Source organism: Myotis yumanensis, unplaced genomic scaffold (genome assembly GCF_028538775.1).
Source record: "Myotis yumanensis isolate MYYU_CA2020_CCGP unplaced genomic scaffold, mMyoYum1.0.hap1 SCAF_7, whole genome shotgun sequence".
NCBI lineage: Eukaryota > Metazoa > Chordata > Mammalia > Chiroptera > Vespertilionidae > Myotis > Myotis yumanensis.
Window position 1 is genome coordinate 4,707,438 of NW_027223758.1, and position 18,300 is coordinate 4,725,737.

Below are 18,300 nucleotides of genomic sequence, written 5' to 3' on the forward strand. Positions count from 1 at the left end.
TGGGAATGCAGACTGGTGCCGCCACTGTGGAAAACAGTATGGAGATTCCTCAGAAAGTTAAAAATGGAACTTCCTTATGACCCAGGGATTCTACTGGGACTATATCCGAAGAAACACAAAACACTAATCTGAAGGAATATAGGCACCCCTACGTTCATTGTAGCATTATTTACAAGCAGCCCAAGTGCATCAGCAGACGAGTGGATAAAAAAGCTGTACATTTATACAATGGAATACTACTTGGCCATATAAAAGAAGGAAATCTTACCTTTTGCAACAGCATGGATCGACCTGGAGGGTATTATGTTAATGAAATAAGCCAGTCAGAGAAAAACAAACACCATATGATTTCACTTATATGTGGGATCTAAAGAACAAAATCCTGTATAATAAAGAGCTAATATGCAAATGGTCGTCATGCCCTCACGCTGTCACACTGGAATGGCTCAGACACTCAACACTGGGGAGAGAGGAATGGAGAACAGCCAGGCTGTGGCCCAGGAGAGGGACAAGCTGCCTGCCCCGTGGTCCCAGGCGCCAGTGGCTAGGGCTGTGGCCTGGGAGAGGGACAAGCCACCCGCCCCTCAGTCCCGGGCACCTGTGGCTGCAGCCTAGGCTAAGCCGCCCGCCCACAATCCTCTGCGGCTGTGGCCGGCCTGGATGAAGTTGACCTGGGTCCTGGGTGCCTGCAGCCAGCCAGAGGAAGGGATGCCCAGGTCCCAGGTGCCTGCGACCGGCTGGAGGAGGGAATCCTGGGTCCTGGGTGCGGGGCAAGGCAGAGGTGGTTAGGGGTGATCAGGCCAACAGGGAAGCAGTTAGAGGTGATCAGGCCAGTAGGGGAGCAGTTAGGGGCAATCAGGCAGCCAGGCATAGAAGTTAGGGGCGATCAGGCAGGGAGGCAGGCGAGCAGTTAGGAGTCAGTGGTCCTGGATTGCAAGAGGCAGTCGGACATCCCCTGAGGGGTCCCGGATTGGAGAGGGTGCAGGCCGGGCTGAGGGACCCCCACTCCAGTGCATGAATTTCATGCACTGGGCCTCTAGTAAAATAATAAAATAGAAACAGACTCATAGACACAGAGAACAGGCTGACAGCTGTCAGGGGGGAGGAGGGTTTAGGGCTGGGTGAAAAAGGTGAAGGAACTGAGCAGTACAAATTGGTAGTTGCAGAATAGCCACAGAGATGCAGACTGCAGCATGGAGAATGCAGTCAATACTGTTGAGATAATGGGGTCCGGGGCCAGGTGGGTGCTAGGGGCGGTGCAGGGCCCTCTTTAGAGGGTATGGTTTTCTGGCCACTTTGTGGTCCATCTGAACCTGGGGAGGAATGGTATTGATGTAAACTGTGGTTGAAAAATAATAATAAAAATACAGCAATGTTGTCAGACACAGAGATGATGCCCCTATAGAGAAAATAAGTGCGCTGCTGAAGAGGGCAGGCCTGGGTGTGGCACGGGTCCCCCAGCTCCCAAAGGCCCCAGGTCCCAGAGGGAGGGAGGGAGGGAGGGAGGGCTCATTTTGTGAGGACACTTGTTCAGAACCCACATAGAAATCCCCTCCAGGGACCATGCGTCCCACCTAACACGCTCCCCACTTTGTGCCAGGACTACTTCTCACCTGTGTGTGGGTGCATTCCTCCCTATAATCACTCCATCTCAACCTTTGTCTCTTAGAACAACTTTTACTACTTTTCATGTGAATTTAAAAATAGCCTTAAGGAGGGCAGATTTTTCATCTTGGTAGAATTTTTCAGCAAATCAGTACTTATTTCTAGGTTTGTTACTCAGTGATACATAAATTTCAATTAATCTGAAAAAGACAGTTTGATTTTCCAAGGCACAAACCACAGGCACTAACAGTTTATAAAACAAAATATAAAAAAATGGAAATTCTCTCTTATGTTTTTGGATTCTGATGGCTCGAAAATAAAACGACTTGTTTCTTAGACTACTGTTCACACAAAACTCTTATTCCAACCCCAAGAAAATATAAAGCGCAGGTGAATTTCCTGCAATAAGTAATCATTTAATTAAAGAACAAAATTAACAGGAATCAAAATGTTGCAGCTGTATTTCTGTTAGACATTATATAAAAAAAGGAGAAATATAATACAGGAAATAATTTTGTATAACATGAACTTAGAGAGTTCTCAACTCAATCGTGATCGGAGTAAAAATGTCTTTTCAACATAACACAGATGACACCGAGTCACGTGCCCTCAGGCCCGAGGTCTGGAGTGCCGAGCCTGCACCTGCGAATCTCCACCCTCTGTCGACCAACCGCAGAACTGCAAACAAGGCTCAAAGGCATCCAACAGTTTTCTTCTGCAGTCACTCCGGGTGTCTGAGGACCCGACAGCTCACTCCTGGGACGCCAGAGCGAGACCTTCCGTGTCCGTGTCCGGGTCCGTGTCCGTGTCCGTGTCCGTGTCCGGGTCCGTGTCCGGAGAGCAGCGAGGGTGACCTCCCTGCGTGCTCGCTCCTCCCGACACAGCGGGGAGTCTTGAGTTAAATTCAGGAGAGTCCCCTGATGAGTATCCAGTGTTGGTATCAAAAGTTAAACACAGATTCTTCTCAGAAGAAAATCTCTACGGCCTGTGGAATCTAGAAATTATTTTAAAAAGCACAATTATTTCAGGTCATACATTTTGAAGTTGAAATTGCCAAAACCTCCCACAAAGAAATCTTTTGCTATTTAGTGTCTCTTTAGTCCAACCTGGAAAACCTGTTTTGGTTCAAGTGTGTGAAGCACCTCAGGGGGCCCCCCAACCCTCAGCCTCCCTTGTACCCATAAAGGATTGATACCCCCAAGTCTCAAGACTACCTGACACCTAGTTGGAAAGCAGCTCGCTAAATCCTGAGGCACACAGTAGGTACTCAAATATCTGCAGAGGAAGTAAGTGCCCTCTGAGCAGCGGGGGAGCGTGAGTGTGTGCAAAGACGTGAACATAAATGTGAGTGAGATGGGAAAGGGAACGGGAGGGTGGAGAGCAGTTACTCGGCACTCCCAGCGGATAACTCTGTAAACTGGAGTGTCAGGAACACCAGGAGGGTAAGTAAATATATAAGCAAATTACTTTCAGTGCCTTGAGGCTAATTTTGTTAAATGTACATTAACTATGTAGATTAGCCAATGACCTTGCAATACTGTTCTACATAATCACACCCTTCACCACGCCCTGGGAGGAACCCTGGGAGCGAGCTCCTTTTTGAGCTGAGGCGCATCCTGACTGTTCCGTATGGTTCTCTGCAGCTCCGACTCTGTTCACCTGAACAGAGTTCTTTCTTTGTGGCATTTTCTTTTCTTTTCTTTTATGAATCCCATGCTATAAAGTATGAACTTCACACAAATAGAAATCTGACCTTGTCAAATGCTTGCTCGAGGCGTGTACCTCCATCTCGTTACTTTTGTATTCATTGAGTTCTTTGCGAATCGCTGCCTGGAATGGAAAACAGCACATTGGTTCACAGGAGTGAAGTTAACATAGGAACGTGGTGTCATGGCTGTGGATTAACCACCCTTGCTAACAGTGCTGCCGTCTGTGCTTTGGTAACATATTCCTAAACAGAAAGGAAGAAACAACTTGTTGCTCAGATTTAGACTCTTACTCATCTTCATGGCCCTGCCAAGCCAGTGCGGCCAGGACTGACGGGGGAGGGTTCGGGACCTCACGGGCTGCGCTGGTGCAGGGGGAGCCCACACCTGCCGGGAGCACAGGGCATGGACACAGCAGGAACCCCGTCCGTTGTGCGCCAAGTGCAGCTTCGGGAAACTTACAAAGGAGTCACTCTAACTTCAGTGAGCATTTGTGTCTCGTGTCATTTGAAATAGGACACGGTCATTGCCCGTGGGTGACACTGCCTCTCGCCTGGACCTCCTCCAGTGCCCAAGGCCCACGCTCCGGGGCCAGGTGACCAAGGAGCAGCAGGCACAGCCTGTCTGTGGGTGAGGACGGGCTCTGAGGGGAGGACTCCAGGGGGGCTGCTCCCACCTCCACAGTGGCTATCAGACACTTTCCCTGCCCCTCAGGCCCCTGCGAGCTGATGGCACAGGGGCAACCAAGCATCAGTCCACGCACGTGTCTGCGTTTCTCCAAATTGGTGCAAACCCACTCGCATTCCTGCTCAGCACAGATGGAGGGACAGTGAGCAGCCCGCAGATTCCCTGACTGCAGGCGCTCTCCAACCTCTTCCTAAGGCTGCAAGAGTCAGAGGCAGGGGTGCTGTGGGCAGGCGGGCAGAGGCGGACACCCGCTGTCTGACTCCTGCCAGGCCACAGCGCTGACCACGGCCAGCACTTCCCGAGCCGTCTGTTGGGGGAAGTAGCAACGCCACTTTCAGGGGTTCTTTTGAGGACTCCATGGAACGATAGCTGACAGGGGGCTCAATACAGGGCAGAGTCAGGGCTCGGTGGAGGCTCACTCACCTCACAGCCCCGGGACCCCCACCTCCTTCCTTTCTTCCTGCCTCTCTGGCTGTGAGCTCTCCTCAGTGCCTCCTGGGCCTCTCCTTCTCCCTGCCCCACTGCAGCTGGCTTTCTGTAAGCCTGTGTCACCCAGTCTCTTCCGCCAGCCCTGCCTACCTCTGATTCATCCCCAGACTCCGGTCTCTGCTCCCACATTCTTGACACTGGGGACTGGAGGAGTCTCTGCTGTGGGCTGTCCTGTGCACTGGGCTCCTCCCACTAGACACCAGTAGCGCCCCCCACTGGTGACACTAAAAATATCTCCAAACATTGCCAAATGTACCCGGCCAAACTGTCTCCTAATTGTAGACAGGACCCTGATCCAGGTTGCCTCTGTGAAGCCAACATCTGGTCAAGGCATAGCGTTATTTCATGGCTGACGGCCCCACTGTAAGAACACACTCCCCGCATAGCACCGGGTGCCTTTGCCCACAAGGCTGCCCCGGACCAGCTCAGACAGGTCTGCCTGTACCTTGTCTGCCGCCGACAACCTCGTCCAGGGCTTGTCCGCCCGTCTGTCGTAGTCCTGGGCTTTGGCCACTTCCACGTAATCACTGAACCGTATCAGAATTTTCCTGTCTCTCAGTTCGTCCACGGTGGGTCTCTGATTAAGCTGAAATAAAAGGTCATCACCGTGAGGATCCTGTGCCAAACTCGCTTTCTTAAAGGACTTGGGACAAACAGCACATTTTTATAAAGGAACAGAAAACAGCAACTGTGAACTGTCACTAATGCAAACCATCTCGGAGGAGAAGGGTTTAGAATCAGTGGGCGCCAACCTTTCGGACCTCACGGCCACCAGCGGCCCTCGGACCACGGGTTGGCGACCGCTGGTTTAGATTACGCGTCTAACGGCCCAGCCCTCCCCTTGACGCATATGTCGTCGGAGGGCTCATGCACCCTGTCACCTCCCAGTGTGTATATAGCACAGGCTCAGGGACGGGTTGATGAATGTACGCATACATTTTAGGGCAGAAGTGGCTTCTTTTCAACTAACACTAGGTAAGCTTTTTTTTTTAAAGTGCTCACTACAACTTAAAGATAAAGTGCTCACTACAACTAGTATTCATAAGTCAAGCTCAAGTTAGGAAAGGGTATTCTCTCCAAGCAGGACAAGATTTATTATTGTTATTATTATTATTGTCATTATTACGAAGCACAGTGGAGGCAGCAGAAAGGGAAACACCAGCACATGTGAATTTAGAGAGGATCTGGGTTCTACAGGCCCAGGTGCAGTCACACCTATGTGGGCCTCGGCGAGCTTTAATTTAATGGAGTCCCGCACCCAAACCCTCAGGGCTAGTGGAGTTTCCTGCCATCAGGAGCTTCCACACAAATTCCAGGTTTCCAGAGAGTCTAAAGGTGACCTGAACCCGGCCATCAGGCGTGCTGTCCTGGGCATCGCGTGTAGAGCCCCGTCGGTGAGGAACACGCCAGCCCACACCTGGCTCCCGGAAGCAAAGGGGAAGGCCATCTAGGTGGTCCTGCTTGCAGGCGGCCCGGGGGAGGACGGCAGCGCCAGGGGCACCCACGGGCACGCACGCACTCAGTCACGGTGTCTCCAGCGCCTGCTGGCGAGTTCGCTGTGCCGGGAAACCGCACTCAGGACCATGCGGTGAGGTCCGCCTGCGCCAGCCCAGCTCCCTCGCGCCCACGTTTACCGTCACACTCAGCAGACAGGGTGTTTAAGCCCAGTACCTTTCTCGTCAGCCTCTGCTTGATCTCTCTTCTCTCCTCCTGCTCTGTCTGGTCGTTCCTTTCTGTGAAAGATGGAAAACGGGAAGGAAGGGGAAGAACAGGTGAGACCCTGCTCTCTCCGTGGGCAGGGCCCTCGGCTCTCCATTTCTGGCAGCGCATGGGGTCTCGAGGGCACCTGGCAGGGACACCCGTCCACATCGCGCTTCGTTTCTGCACATTGCCGGTCACTGCTCAGGAGGCCGTGGTCTCATCGACACACAGAACCGTGTGTCGTCCCCTCCCCCGGCCTCCCGGGGCACAGTGACTGCGCTGCTGCCGCTCTGGGCCAGCTGAGGGCGCACAGGCAGCAGCTCCCTCCACCCCAGTCTCCCGGTGGGTAGACTTACATCCACGGCACAGGTGGCAGACAGGCAGCGTGGAGGGTAAGTTATACAGAACACATTCACACACACGCATCAGTGAATGAATACGAGTAGGACTGCGCGTGCTCGCTTTTTTTTCTTTTCCATTTACTAGGATAGACATACTTTTATTTTTAGCCAAGCAATATAAGCCGAGGAACACCCTCTTCAGATTCTGGGCAACATATGCTCGCCTGGGATTTATATTTTCAAGGGTATTTCCAATGCAAACACTCCCAGAACCCAGCTGACTGCTGGCAGGAACCCTAACTCTCACGCGACACCGCATCACTCCTTTTAAAGGGGCCGTCTCTCACCAACATTGGCTCTGCTCCCCAGTGCGACCGTGAGCAGTGAGCATTCGGCAGCGCTCACAGCTCCCCCTGAGAGCTAAAAATAGAGCGGAGGCTGAGGTGTAGTGGAAACCTCTGCCTCGCCCTAGGATACGAGGTGATGGATGCCCTATTTCTGGCGCTCTGCTGCTAAATAAAGCCACAGCTCCCTGGCCTCTCTCAGCTCCTGGAAACGCCCCCAGGTTCCAGAGAGGGAACCCTGCGGCTTGTGCGTAATGTATCTCACATGATCTGCCTTCCTTTAAAGCTTTTCAAACATCATGCATTTGGGGAACTGGTTTCATGTATTAGCCACTGGCCTGTATTTTTTCTTTTAAAGGAAGCATTGCGTGGCTGGCGTGGCTCAGTGGTTGAGCATCAACCTATGAACCAGGAGGTCATGGTTCAATTCCTGGTCAGGGCACATGCCCGGTTTGCAGGTTTGATCCCCAGTGTGGGGCATGCAGGAGGCTGCCAATCAATGTTTCTCTCTCATCACTGATGTTTCTATCTCTCTAACCCTCTCCCTTCATCTCTAAAATTAATATATATATATATAATTTTTTTAAAGGAAGCATCATCTTGCATTTGGGTGTTTTATAAAGGGAATCCAAGAAATAAACCAGAAGAAACCACAGTTCCAACCTCTAATCAGAAAGCTGATAACACACTTAGGGGGAATGTAGAAGGATCACACATAAGGCCAACCAGGAGGGGTCTCAGTGACGATGCCAAACTAATTCTCCAGGCGTGGACAGGCCCAGGACAGCCTCTGTCGGAAGCACCGAAACAAAATCGGATCTTTCTTTTTTCAATTGTGAGCACGGTCAGCATCACCACCAGATGACATGAGCACTGCCGGTGCATGGACAGCGGGTCTGCGAGAGCGCGGCAGGGCCAGGGCTCTGCTGCCACCACCTCCAGGAAGCCCGTCCTGGCACCACGTAGCCAGGGGCTCTGCCTGAGCACCACTCAGCCATGGGCTTGGGATCTCTGAGCTCATCCGAGGTGAGGGGCTCTGAGCAGAGCCTCCATCCCCAGATTTTCTGGAAACAGTGCTGGGAGCAGCAGCTGGCAGGGCAGTGGTATCCCTCGTGGTGCAGCAGCGAGGGCGTGGGCGACAGAGCGGGGCGACCTGGGCGAGAACTCGGGCTCCGTCCCTTCCCAACACTCATGTTAAGGAGGCCTGCTTGCGACCCCATGAGTTCTAGCTTCTTCCCTGAAGGTGGGGACGGCATGCAAGCCTCACAACTTTGCCGTGAAGATGGAACGAGGGAATGAAACCAGCGCCGAGTCCGCTGCCTGCACAGAGCGAGCCAGGGGCAGAACCGGGGTTCTCGGTGCCGCCTGCAGGACGGGACCACGGTGTCACTTGCTCTCATACCCTGAGGATGCAGGCAGAGCTCGGAGTGTTCCTGCCCTCAGTCCTGCACCCCTCCGAGGGGAGCCCACGCAATGGGAGGTGCAGAACCATCCTGAGCAGAAATGGCAGACAGAGCAGGAGCCCGGGAGCCTGGGTTGGGCCTGTGAGTGCGAGGCTCCTCCCTGACCAGAGACCTGACTGCTCTCATCCTCTGGGAACAAACAGCCCGCAGACAGCAGGGCGGCTCTGGGTGCGAGAGGCTCCGAGCTGCATGGCGAGGAGGAACCCACGCCTTCCTTCCCTGCACATGGAGGGGTCGGTTCGGCGCAGTTGGTCACCTCCCCGGCTCTAGTCACTGAGCGCCGACCCTCTTTGTGAGGCTGCCCGGTGATTGGCAAAGACCAGCACAGCCAGGAGCACTGGCTGGTGGGGGCCCGGGCAGGCCACCACCGCAGGGACAGGGCACCACGGCCGGGGGAGCGGTCCCTGGACAAAGGCTCCGCTGGCCGTGGGCAGCAGACCCCTCTGAGGCTGGTCTTTAACTTGTGCCATTCCCGTCTTGAACTGTTACTCTCAGGACATCTGTGACTTACGAGCTTTATAGATGAGTGACTTACTTTTTAAAAATTCCAATACTTGGTAACCTGCCCAGCTAGTTCTGCTCAGTGGATGGAGCATCAGCCTGTGGACTGAAAGGTCCCAGGTTCGATTCCGGTCAAGGGCATGTACCTCGGTTACAGGCTCCTTCCTGGCCCGGGACCTGGTTCGGGCACGTGCAGGAGGCAACCAATCGATGTGTTTCTCTCACATCGATCTTTCTCACTGTCTTTCCCTCTCACTTCCATTCTCTCTAACAATCAATGGAAAAATATCCTCGGGTGAGGATTAAAAAAAATGTAGTAACCTACTATTTTTTAAAATATATTTTTATTGATTTCAGAGAGGAAGGGAGAGAGAGAGAGATAGAAGCATCAATGATGAGAGAGAATTATTGGTCAGCTGCTTCCAGCATGGCCCACACTGGGGACTGAGCCTGTAACCCGGGCCTGTGCCCTGACCGGGAATCCAACTGTGACTTCCTGGTTCATAGGTCGATGCTCAACCACTGAGCCACACCGGCCAGGCTGGTAACTGAATATTTGACTCTTTCAGCTGCCCATCTGACTGAGCATGTTACCAACAAAAAGCTTTTCTGTTGTTGTTTTTTTATTTATTTTTTAAAATGTTTTTTTATTGATTTCAGAGAGGGAGGGTGAGGGAGAGATAGAAACATCAATGATGAGAGAGAATCCTTGATTGGCTGCCTCCTGCACACCCCCTACTGGGGATCAAGCCCACAATCCAGGCACATGCACCTGACCAAAATCGAACCCAGGACGCTTTGGTCCACAGGCCAATGCTCTATCCCAGGGGTGGGCAAACTTTTTGACTTGAGGGCCACAATGGGTTCTTAAACTGGACCGGAGGGCTGGAACAAAAGCATGGATGGAGTGTTTGTGTGAACTAATATAAATTCAAAGTAAACATCATTACATAAAAGGGTACAGTCTTTTTTTTTTTAGTTTTATTCATTTCAAACGGGCCGGATCCGTCCCGCGGGCCATAGTTTGCTCACGGCTGCTCTATCCACTGAGCCAAACTGGCCAGGGCATGAAAAGCTTTTCTGTATGTCCTCGCACGCAGCCCAGCACACACAATAGAGAATGTAGCTGTCATAACTTACGTTTAAAAAATAAAACGAAGAAGTCTTAATGTTCAGGTTAAATGTTTCTAACCGTCTCTAAAGGAGTGGGCTGGCTGGGCAAAGGCGGGGCAGAAACCCAGGTGGGACTCAGGCCCCAGAGCCAGGGCCCTGCCGCCTGCTTTCTGACCGGAAGGCAGCTCGTAACTTTGTGAAAAGATGCTCATGTGTCAAAAACCAAACTCAGAAAATGTCTGCAGTGCTCATCACACAGAGAGGAGAAGAAAGGGAAATACTGAGAATCCAGCCTGAAGATGCCACTCTTTGCAGAAAATGTTTTGGAAAGGAGAGCCTGGGGAGCCCAGAGAAGACCCGGCCGAGAGCGCTTTCCACTTTCGGAAGGTTTCCCCCATCGCAGTGACCACAGTGAGAGGGACCTGCGCTGCGCTGTGGAGGCGACCTGTGCACACCCTGCGGGACACGGTGATGTCCTACCCGTCCCGGCCCGGCGGGAGCGTGGAGCCGCCTGGTGCACTCTGCGCTCTTCCTTTGAGCTGTGGGCTTGCCCCCAGGTGTGACCGGCGTGTCCCTGTGGGTTATGACACTGTCCGCGCTGCCTGTGCGTCTGTGGCCATCACCAAGGAGCCCCATTCAAATCTGCCGGGGAACCTGCCTGAAACCCAGAACTAATGGCCCCACCCAGCACCTTCCGCGGTGCCAGGAGGCGCTCTCCCGGATTTTAAGGGGGTGCTTCTGGGAGCACCGACTCTCCCCAGGGCTTGTCATCTTCACGGAGGACACAGAGGAGCTGGGCTGTGAGAAGGGAAGGCGCCAGGGGACAGCGCCCGGCTGGCCCGGCCACAGCTCAGCACAGGTGCAGGGGTGCGGGGACCCAGCTACTCACGTTTCAAGATGTTCCTCCTCTCCAGCTCCTCCACGGCAGGTCTCTGGCTGAGCCGTCTGCGGAAAAACACCAGAATCACATTGTGCACCATGGCGGCCCCTGTGAAGTCCACCTTGCACGGGGGTCCGCGAGGTCGGAGGTGGCTGGTGCACTCCTCAAGATCGCTCCCCAAAAGCTGCAGGAGAGAAGGGGACCTCTGGTGGCGGCTTCTTGCCAGCAGGTCCAGTCAGACCTCCCCATGGGAGGGAGGTCCCCGCTGTCAAGGGGCGCTGGGGGGAGCGGGGGAGGCACAGGCGCCCCCTCTCCAGGGGCGGCTCCTCATGTCCAGATCCGCGCCCAGCCTGGCGGTCCTGAGGGTCCCAGAGGGACGCGCGTTTGAGCCGCAATGAGGGACGCGCGTTTGAGCCGCAGGCACGGAGATCCGCTCAGGAGAGGCTGCCGGCCGGTGCGAGGGAGGGGCGCCCGCCTTCAGCTTCTGCAGGAGCTGCGACCTCCCCTGGGTCCCGGACACCTGCGCCTGCCCCTCCGGGTGGCTCCTGCGCTCCTGCGCTCCTGCCGCCGAACCAGCCTCCCGCCAGCGTGACTGAGCGCGCCCCGCCTCCGCCGGGGAGCCCGCAGCCCGAGGGAGGGCGCCGCCACCAGCGCCTGCGGGATCTCCTGGTGCGCAGCCCGCCCCAGCGCCCCGCCCAGACCCGTGTTTCTGCAACCTGAGGACACATTATTATTTCCTCTCCACGACTGCTCATGGAGGGCTTGCAGGATGCAGCCCCCGACACAAATAAATGCAAGGCTTGTCAGGAGAAGGAGGCGTAATTAGCCGACATCAATGCCAAGCTCCAATAACATTGTGCTTGGGCCACAGCCAGAGCCCCCAGTTCCGGATCTTTCAGCCACTGGGGCACAATGCTTTGCCCCAGAGAGGATGCTGCCCCCAGAAATATCTGTCTGCTATTTATAACCCTGTCCCAGCACAAAGCCCAGGGCGTCCCCAGGGCACCGTCTCCTCCCTCCACTCAAACAGGACAGTTTGCTGTGGCCCCTGGGGGCTGTGTGTGGCCTGGCTCTGTGGTTGGCTGCGTGCACACCCTGACTTGATGGCTGAGGCGACATAAACTGCCCCCACAGGTCCAGATCTGCCCAGGGCCAGGAGCACGAAGCCTAGCTCAGTGGGTGGGGCTCCCTCAGCCTGGTCAGATTCCCTAAATGCCACTCACTCAGGCGCTCCGAGCATGACCGTGGAGCATGTGCCCAGGCCCTGCACTGTCCCAAGCCCCAGGGCACAGGGAGGCCCACGAGCAGCCTGCCCTGCCCTTGGGAAGCTCACAGTCTACAGAGGGAGACAGACAAACAGAAAACAAGTGAACAAGAGCAATCCAGGCAGCAGTCATGGGGGAGATGAGATGGGGGGTCTCATGGGAGAGCCATTACTGCTGAGACCCCACAAAGAGGAGGCGGTGGCCATGGGACGATCACCCCTCTAGACAGCCTGTCTCCTAACTGCTCATGTGCTGGGCTTGCCCCCAGGAGGAAGGAGGGTGGGTGATCAAGGCAGGCTTCACGGAAGAGGAGACGTCCACCAAGTTGCAGAGAATCCGTAACGACAGCCTGGTGCCTACTGACAGCCAGGTGACCAGCAGGGGTGCCCACAGGGACACCTGAGGAGGGAGGCCACAGACTTCCTCAAACCTGAGACGTCCCCAAACCTCCGTGGACGTGGCCACCACAGAGCCTTTTCCTTGCTGGAAGCTTGTCTCCTTCAAAATGAGGAGCAATAATACCTCTTCCTAGAGGCACGAACTGAAGGAGATGACACATCAAAGGTCATATCAGGTGCTTGGGATATAGTGTCAAGAAAACGTAACCTGTAAGTTGAGTTCCCAGAAAGACCTGTCATCCAATGCAGACATCTCAGAAAGGATGTGTCCCGCCCCTCAGTGCAGGTTGGGCAGCTGCTGGGCCCCTCCAGGTGGGGGCGGGGGGGGGGGGGGGAGGAGCGGGGGAGCCCAGGCTGTGAGTGAGCAGAGGGAGCCCTGGAGCCAGGGCTGGCTGGAGGAGAGGACCCAGGCCTCCAGGTGAGTTCCTCCAGGAGAAAGGACCTAGGTCATTGGGAAGGAGAGGGGCATGAAGGGAATCAGCAAGTCCAGAGCTCCAGCTACACTCACCGCCCCAGGAGGACCACCCTGAACCTGGGACCCGGTCCATGGAACTGCAATGGGGAAAGTGACCTTCTTTCATCAGGTGTCTCGTGAGCACTGGTGACAGGCCTGGCTGGGGAGGTGACAGAGGAGCTGCCCAGGCCTGCCTTCAGGGAGCGCAGGCTCTGGGGTGGGGGGTGGGGTGGGGGTGGGGGGGGAGAAACACACGCACTGTCCTCTATTGTCACACAAGCAACCATGCATCTCAGTGGGGACCAGGCCAGGAGGAGGAACTCAACAGGGCACGTGGGGTGGGAGAGACTGAGAAAAGAAAGGAAGGTAGGGAGGCACCTGCCGTCTGCCAGCCTGGGCCCGCCTGAGCGCACCGAAGAGGTGGGGATGCAGGGGCTAGGGGCCAGCGCCTTGCAGACAGGCCTGGGACTTGAACAGGAGGTACAGGTATGGAGCACCTGGAGAAGGGCAGGGTAGGGGTGGCATGTGTGGGTGGGAGTCATCCGGAGACATGGGATCCCCAGTGGCTCGCTAGGCCCCCCCGCCTCTCCTCTGCTCAGATCTGGAGTGAAGCTCACTCTGCACCCGACCCTCTGTCCTGAGGATGGAGGAGACCCGGGAGGTGAGTGGGAATGGAGGAGACCCGGGAGGTGAGTGGGGATGGAGGAGACCCGGGAGGTGACTGGGGATGGAGGAGACCCGGGAGGTGACCGGGGATGGAGGAGACCTGGGAGGTGACGGGGGATGGAGAAGAGGACCCGGGAGGTGAGTGGGGATGGAGGAGACCCGGGAGGTGAGTGGGGATGGAGGAGACCTGGGAGGTGAGTGGGGATAGAGGAGACCTGGGAGGTGACCGGGGATGGAGGAGACCCAAGAAGTGACCAGGATGGAGGGGAGGACCCTGGAAGTGACTGGGGATAGAGGAGACCCAGGAGATGACCGAGGATGGAGGAGAGGACCCCTGACAGCTGGGTGGCCAGGACCCTAGAGTGGGTCTGGAGAATAAACGTTGCGCTGTCCCATCCACATTCCTCAGGCTGTCAAATTTCCCTGGGACCAGCACTGAGGCCACCCAGGGGCACTGAGTCCAAAACTGAGTCCCAGCCCTGCCATCTGCCGGGGCGGGGGAAGGGGGGTGGGGCTGGCAGATGGTGACCCAGGATAACAGCTCCCATATCTGAGCCCCCCATCCCCTGGCCCATGAGCCCAGGGGCACTGAGGGGTCCAGAACATGAAAGCAGGGAGCGCTTTCCATGATGGGCCCGGGCTGGGTGCACACGCCCCCTCCCCACTTCCTCCTGGGCGGAGGACACAGCAGGGGGGAGCTGGGCCCAGCAGCAACTCATAGGCAGACCGCCTTCCTGGGGAGCGAAGCCTCAGAGCGACAGCCAGCCCCACTCCCACGGCCTGGACGGGGATCCGCTCCACCACCAGCCTGAGTCACCAGGGAGCCTGCCCGGGAAGGGGTTCCCCAGGAGGCGGCATCACACCCCTTCAACAGTGATTCCTCCTGCCAGACACAAGCCATGCTGAGTGCAGGGTTCAGGGAAGGGGTCCCCTGGGTTGCTGTCAGGGCCAGCAGGTAACCAGGGGTGAGTGGGCAGGCCTGGGAGATGGGGGGTGGGGGGGAGGAAGGAGATGAGGGGGAGGAGGGACAACCCATTCAGCCTCCTCAGGTCCGCCAAGGCCACAGGATGCTGCCCCAACCCTGACCTGGAGCAGACACTTCACCTGCTCTGGGACACCCCCCTCCCCCCATGGCAGGGTCCCTTCTCTCACCACCAACTGTGGGCTTCCTGACAGCCAGGAAGTGAGATAGCCACAGGCCCGGCGCTCCCCCGCTGTCCCCCCAGGCGGCCTCCTAGGCAGGCGCACTGGGATGGGCCCCAGCCTTTCCCTGCGGGGCAGCAGTCTGTCTGTGTGCCCAGAAGCAGGAGACCACGGTCCCCCTTGCAGGTTGGTGGCAAGAATGGCAGGATGGATGCACATGGAACCCCGTGGAAGAGCGCCACCACACCCGAGCACGGAGCCCTGGCGCCCAGCTTCTCTCCGCTGGGGCTGGTCCCAGTGTGTGTGTGGGGGGGGGGAGCGGGGGGGCGGGGGGGTCACGCAGGCCAAAGGGCTGGCCCTGCAGAAGAGCGGCCAGCCGCAGGCTCTCAGGACAGACAGGTGCCTATGTGTCAGGTATTTCCTATTCTCAGTCCCAGTGGAGAGAGGGAATTCCACCTGCCACCCTGGCCGGCCCCGCCCCTCCCATCCTGCCCTGCCCCAAGCCCAGTTTGAAAGGCAGAAGGCAGGGTGTGGGAGTCCCAGAGCATGTGGGGGGTGAAGGAGAGAAGCCAGATGCCTGAGTAACCCGTCACAGACCATGGGTGAGGGCAGGGTGGGGCGGTGCAGGAGAAAGGCTCTTCCAGAGACCAGGAGAGGCGGCGGGGCTGCAGGGGGAGCTCGCACAGGAAGGAGCCCGATGGGGTCCCCAATGCCCTGCTTGGCCTCCTCTGGGCCCAGCTGCCAGCCCAGCCCAGAACCAAGACACCGACCCCACGATGGCCCGGGCCTGGGCTGCTGCCCTCTGGCCTGCTGGGCAGGACACTCAGTGAGGTCCTCGCTCACATGGACCTGGTGCCTGGGCAGAACCTGCTGAATCCCAGGCCCGGCTGTCCCTCTGCTGCCTGGGCTTCCCCTCCCCTCGCCCACTTCCTCCCACCTGGGCTTCTTTTCCTCACGCTGGTATGCCAAGCTTATTCCTCCCTCAGAGCTTCTACCTGTGCTGTTCCCTCTCTAGACTTTCCCATGGCTCAGCTTAAATGTCTCCTCCTCCAGGAAGCCTGCCCTGACTGCTCAGCTGAAGTAGCCAACTGCTCTCTGCACTATTCGCTCTCAGTCATATTTTCTATTTTGTGGCCTTTGTGGCCGGCGGGGTCCAGCCTTTCCTGAAGGCCCAAACCCAGGATCCCAGACCTGCCTAGCCGGTCCCACAGCAGCCTAAGCCCACACCTTACAACAACCTCTAGTTCCTCTCCTGCTGGTTCTGTCTCTCTGCTGTCTGACCCACACAGCGTCCTCTCAAGTTACCGCTGCTCACTTAGCTTCAGGTTAACCAACGCCCAGTCCTGCTCCCTCAGCTCCGGGTTAACCAATGCCCAGTCCGAGTGGAACACCCCCCCCCCCCCGCCCGCCGCCCCTCACCGTCCCCAGCAGCCCCTGCCCGCCCGGGCTCCCCAGTGGCTGTCCGGGTCCGCTGCTCCCTGGCCTGCTGCGTCTGTGGTCAGGTGAGTTCATTCAGCCTCTGCACGTCCATTCAGGGGGAACTGAGTGGAAGGCCCTGGAGCCAGTCAAGGCAAGAAGCTAAAATACTCTGTCGGCTTGTGTGGGAGGAAAACGCGTGGAAGCCAGTTTGGTGCTGCCTTAGGTGTCTTCCGTGTGTCCTTAAAGTCTCCCTCGTCTCCAAGAGCCGCCTCTAGAAGCCGTAGATGATGCCCTCGAGTGTCTCACATGAGGACACCCCCCCCCGCCCCCCCGCCATGAGACATGCTGGATTCCAGCTCAGAGGGTGTGAGTCAGGTGTTCAGAGCATGAACACATGTTTGTGATTTCTCCTTTCACCCGCTTCCGGGCTCACCAGGAGGTCTGCCCGCCTCCTGAGGGGACTGTGACCCCTGCAGGTGACAGGCCGCTCGGCAGCAGGGGTGAGTGCACACCGACTGCCTCGTGGTTGTTTCCCTCGTGTCAACTTTGGAGCGGTTACAAGCATCACAGTTTGTAACAGTGAGCGGCTGCCTCTGGGTGGCAGTGAGATTACAGTTTGGTTTTCACCATGTATATCTGTCCCTTATTCTGATTTTAAAACATAAAACAACAGGGAAGCTCCCACTGCCTGTGCCCCGGCACTGAGACCATCTGGTTGGCGGTGCACAGCACTCATGAAGCGCCCGCGGGTACCTGGCCCCGCCTCCCCCCTCGCTGCCCACGGCCCGGCCTCCGTCCCTCCTCGGTCACTGCATCCCCACCTCCGAGCTTTTGTTCAGGTGGCACCCCTCCAGGCCTTCCCTGCCCTCCCCTCCTGCCGGGGCAAGGTCTCCTGGGCAGAGGGCCAGGCCCACGGGCTCCCCTTTCTGCCCCTCACCTCGGGAAGCCTGACAGCCCCCTCGCGGGCTAAGAGGCTCCTCCACGGGGTCTCCCACGGTGACTGCCCCACCTCAGCAAGTCTGGGGGCAATGGTGGGGTGGGGTCCAGTCCAGTGCTGAGGCACAAGGCAGAGGTCCAACAATGCGGGTAAACAAGAGAATCCTGGACAATAAGATACCGAGGCACAGAGAGACACAGACTCCTATCCATCCGGATTTTAAAGAAACAGCATCATCTCTACCCACCAACGCCTGCGGGACATGGACTCCCACCAGCCCAGTGAGGGGAGGTAGCGCCTGTGCCCAGGGCCTGTTGGAAGGACTCCCTGTGTCCCTGACCACATGTCCCGAACCTGTGCACATCACCTGCCCTTTTTTACCTTGGCCTCCTCCCTGGGCCCCTGTCTTGGAGGCAGTGCCCACGTCCACTTGGTTCCTCCTCCTTCCCCAGGATCTGATACTGACAGTGGCACACAGAGGCTGCTCAGAAGTGTCTGTCCTTGAGCGGAAACGTCGTGGCGGAGGTCGTCCCTGAGGAGGGGACAGCCTAGCTGTCCACGTCACCCAAGGGCTCTCAGAGTTACCCTCTCCCCGCTCTTCCTCAGCTTGCCACCACCGGCCACGCTGCCCCGGGCCCAGACTGGACAGCGGGTGTGTGGGGCACAGGACAATGCCCCGTGTGGCCTCCGATCACACTGCTTGGGAGATGGCTGCGACCCGACAAGGAATGTGTCTCGGTCGTTTGCTCAGTCCTTCTTTGTTCCTTTGATCTGTCTAGTCACACAGTTAACCTGCACTCCTGCAGCAGCAGAGCTGCTGGCTTCCAGCTCAATCTCCATTCTCCGGAAGGAGCATCAGAAAGCTGACTCCCCTTTGCCAGCGAAGATGGTCACATGATGAAGTTGTGACCCAGGGACTGCAGGTAAAGGAGCTTCTGGGGGATCCTTCCTGAAGAGCTGTCTTGGCTGGGATGTATGCACTTTTGGGACTTGAACGTGATATCTGGGGCTCCTGCAGCCATACTGGACCATCTATACTAATAAAAGGGTAATATGCTAATTAGACCGGGAGACCTTCCGGAAGACCTTCTGGATGTCCTTCCAGACAAAGCCACGGTGGCAGGGCCAAGGCAGAGGTGGTTAGGGGTGATCAGGCCAGGAGGGGAGGGCAGTTGGTAGTGATCAGGC

The 18,300-nt window shown here is 56.8% G+C and overlaps 1 protein-coding gene across 5 annotated transcripts in view; it reads right to left on the reverse strand.

The window, feature by feature from the left end:
- Positions 1 to 1,817: 1,817 nt before the first annotated feature.
- Positions 1,818 to 18,300, reverse strand: part of PHACTR3 (phosphatase and actin regulator 3) — a 150,489-nt gene continuing 134,006 nt past the window's right edge. For 3 of the 5 annotated variants that reach the window (XM_070421364.1, XM_070421366.1, XM_070421365.1), the window contains exons 9-13: positions 10,840 to 10,895; positions 6,159 to 6,220; positions 4,933 to 5,073; positions 3,359 to 3,435; positions 1,820 to 2,599 (exon numbers count right to left, since the gene is read on the reverse strand). In XM_070421364.1, the coding sequence (XP_070277465.1) occupies positions 2,584 to 2,599; positions 3,359 to 3,435; positions 4,933 to 5,073; positions 6,159 to 6,220; positions 10,840 to 10,895 (352 nt within the window). In that variant the 3' untranslated portion in view covers positions 1,820 to 2,583. Of the gene's footprint in view, positions 2,600 to 3,358; positions 3,436 to 4,932; positions 5,074 to 6,158; positions 6,221 to 10,839; positions 10,896 to 18,300 lie in introns of all 5 variants that reach the window. The other 2 variants (XM_070421368.1, XM_070421363.1) reach the window with 1 other exon arrangement.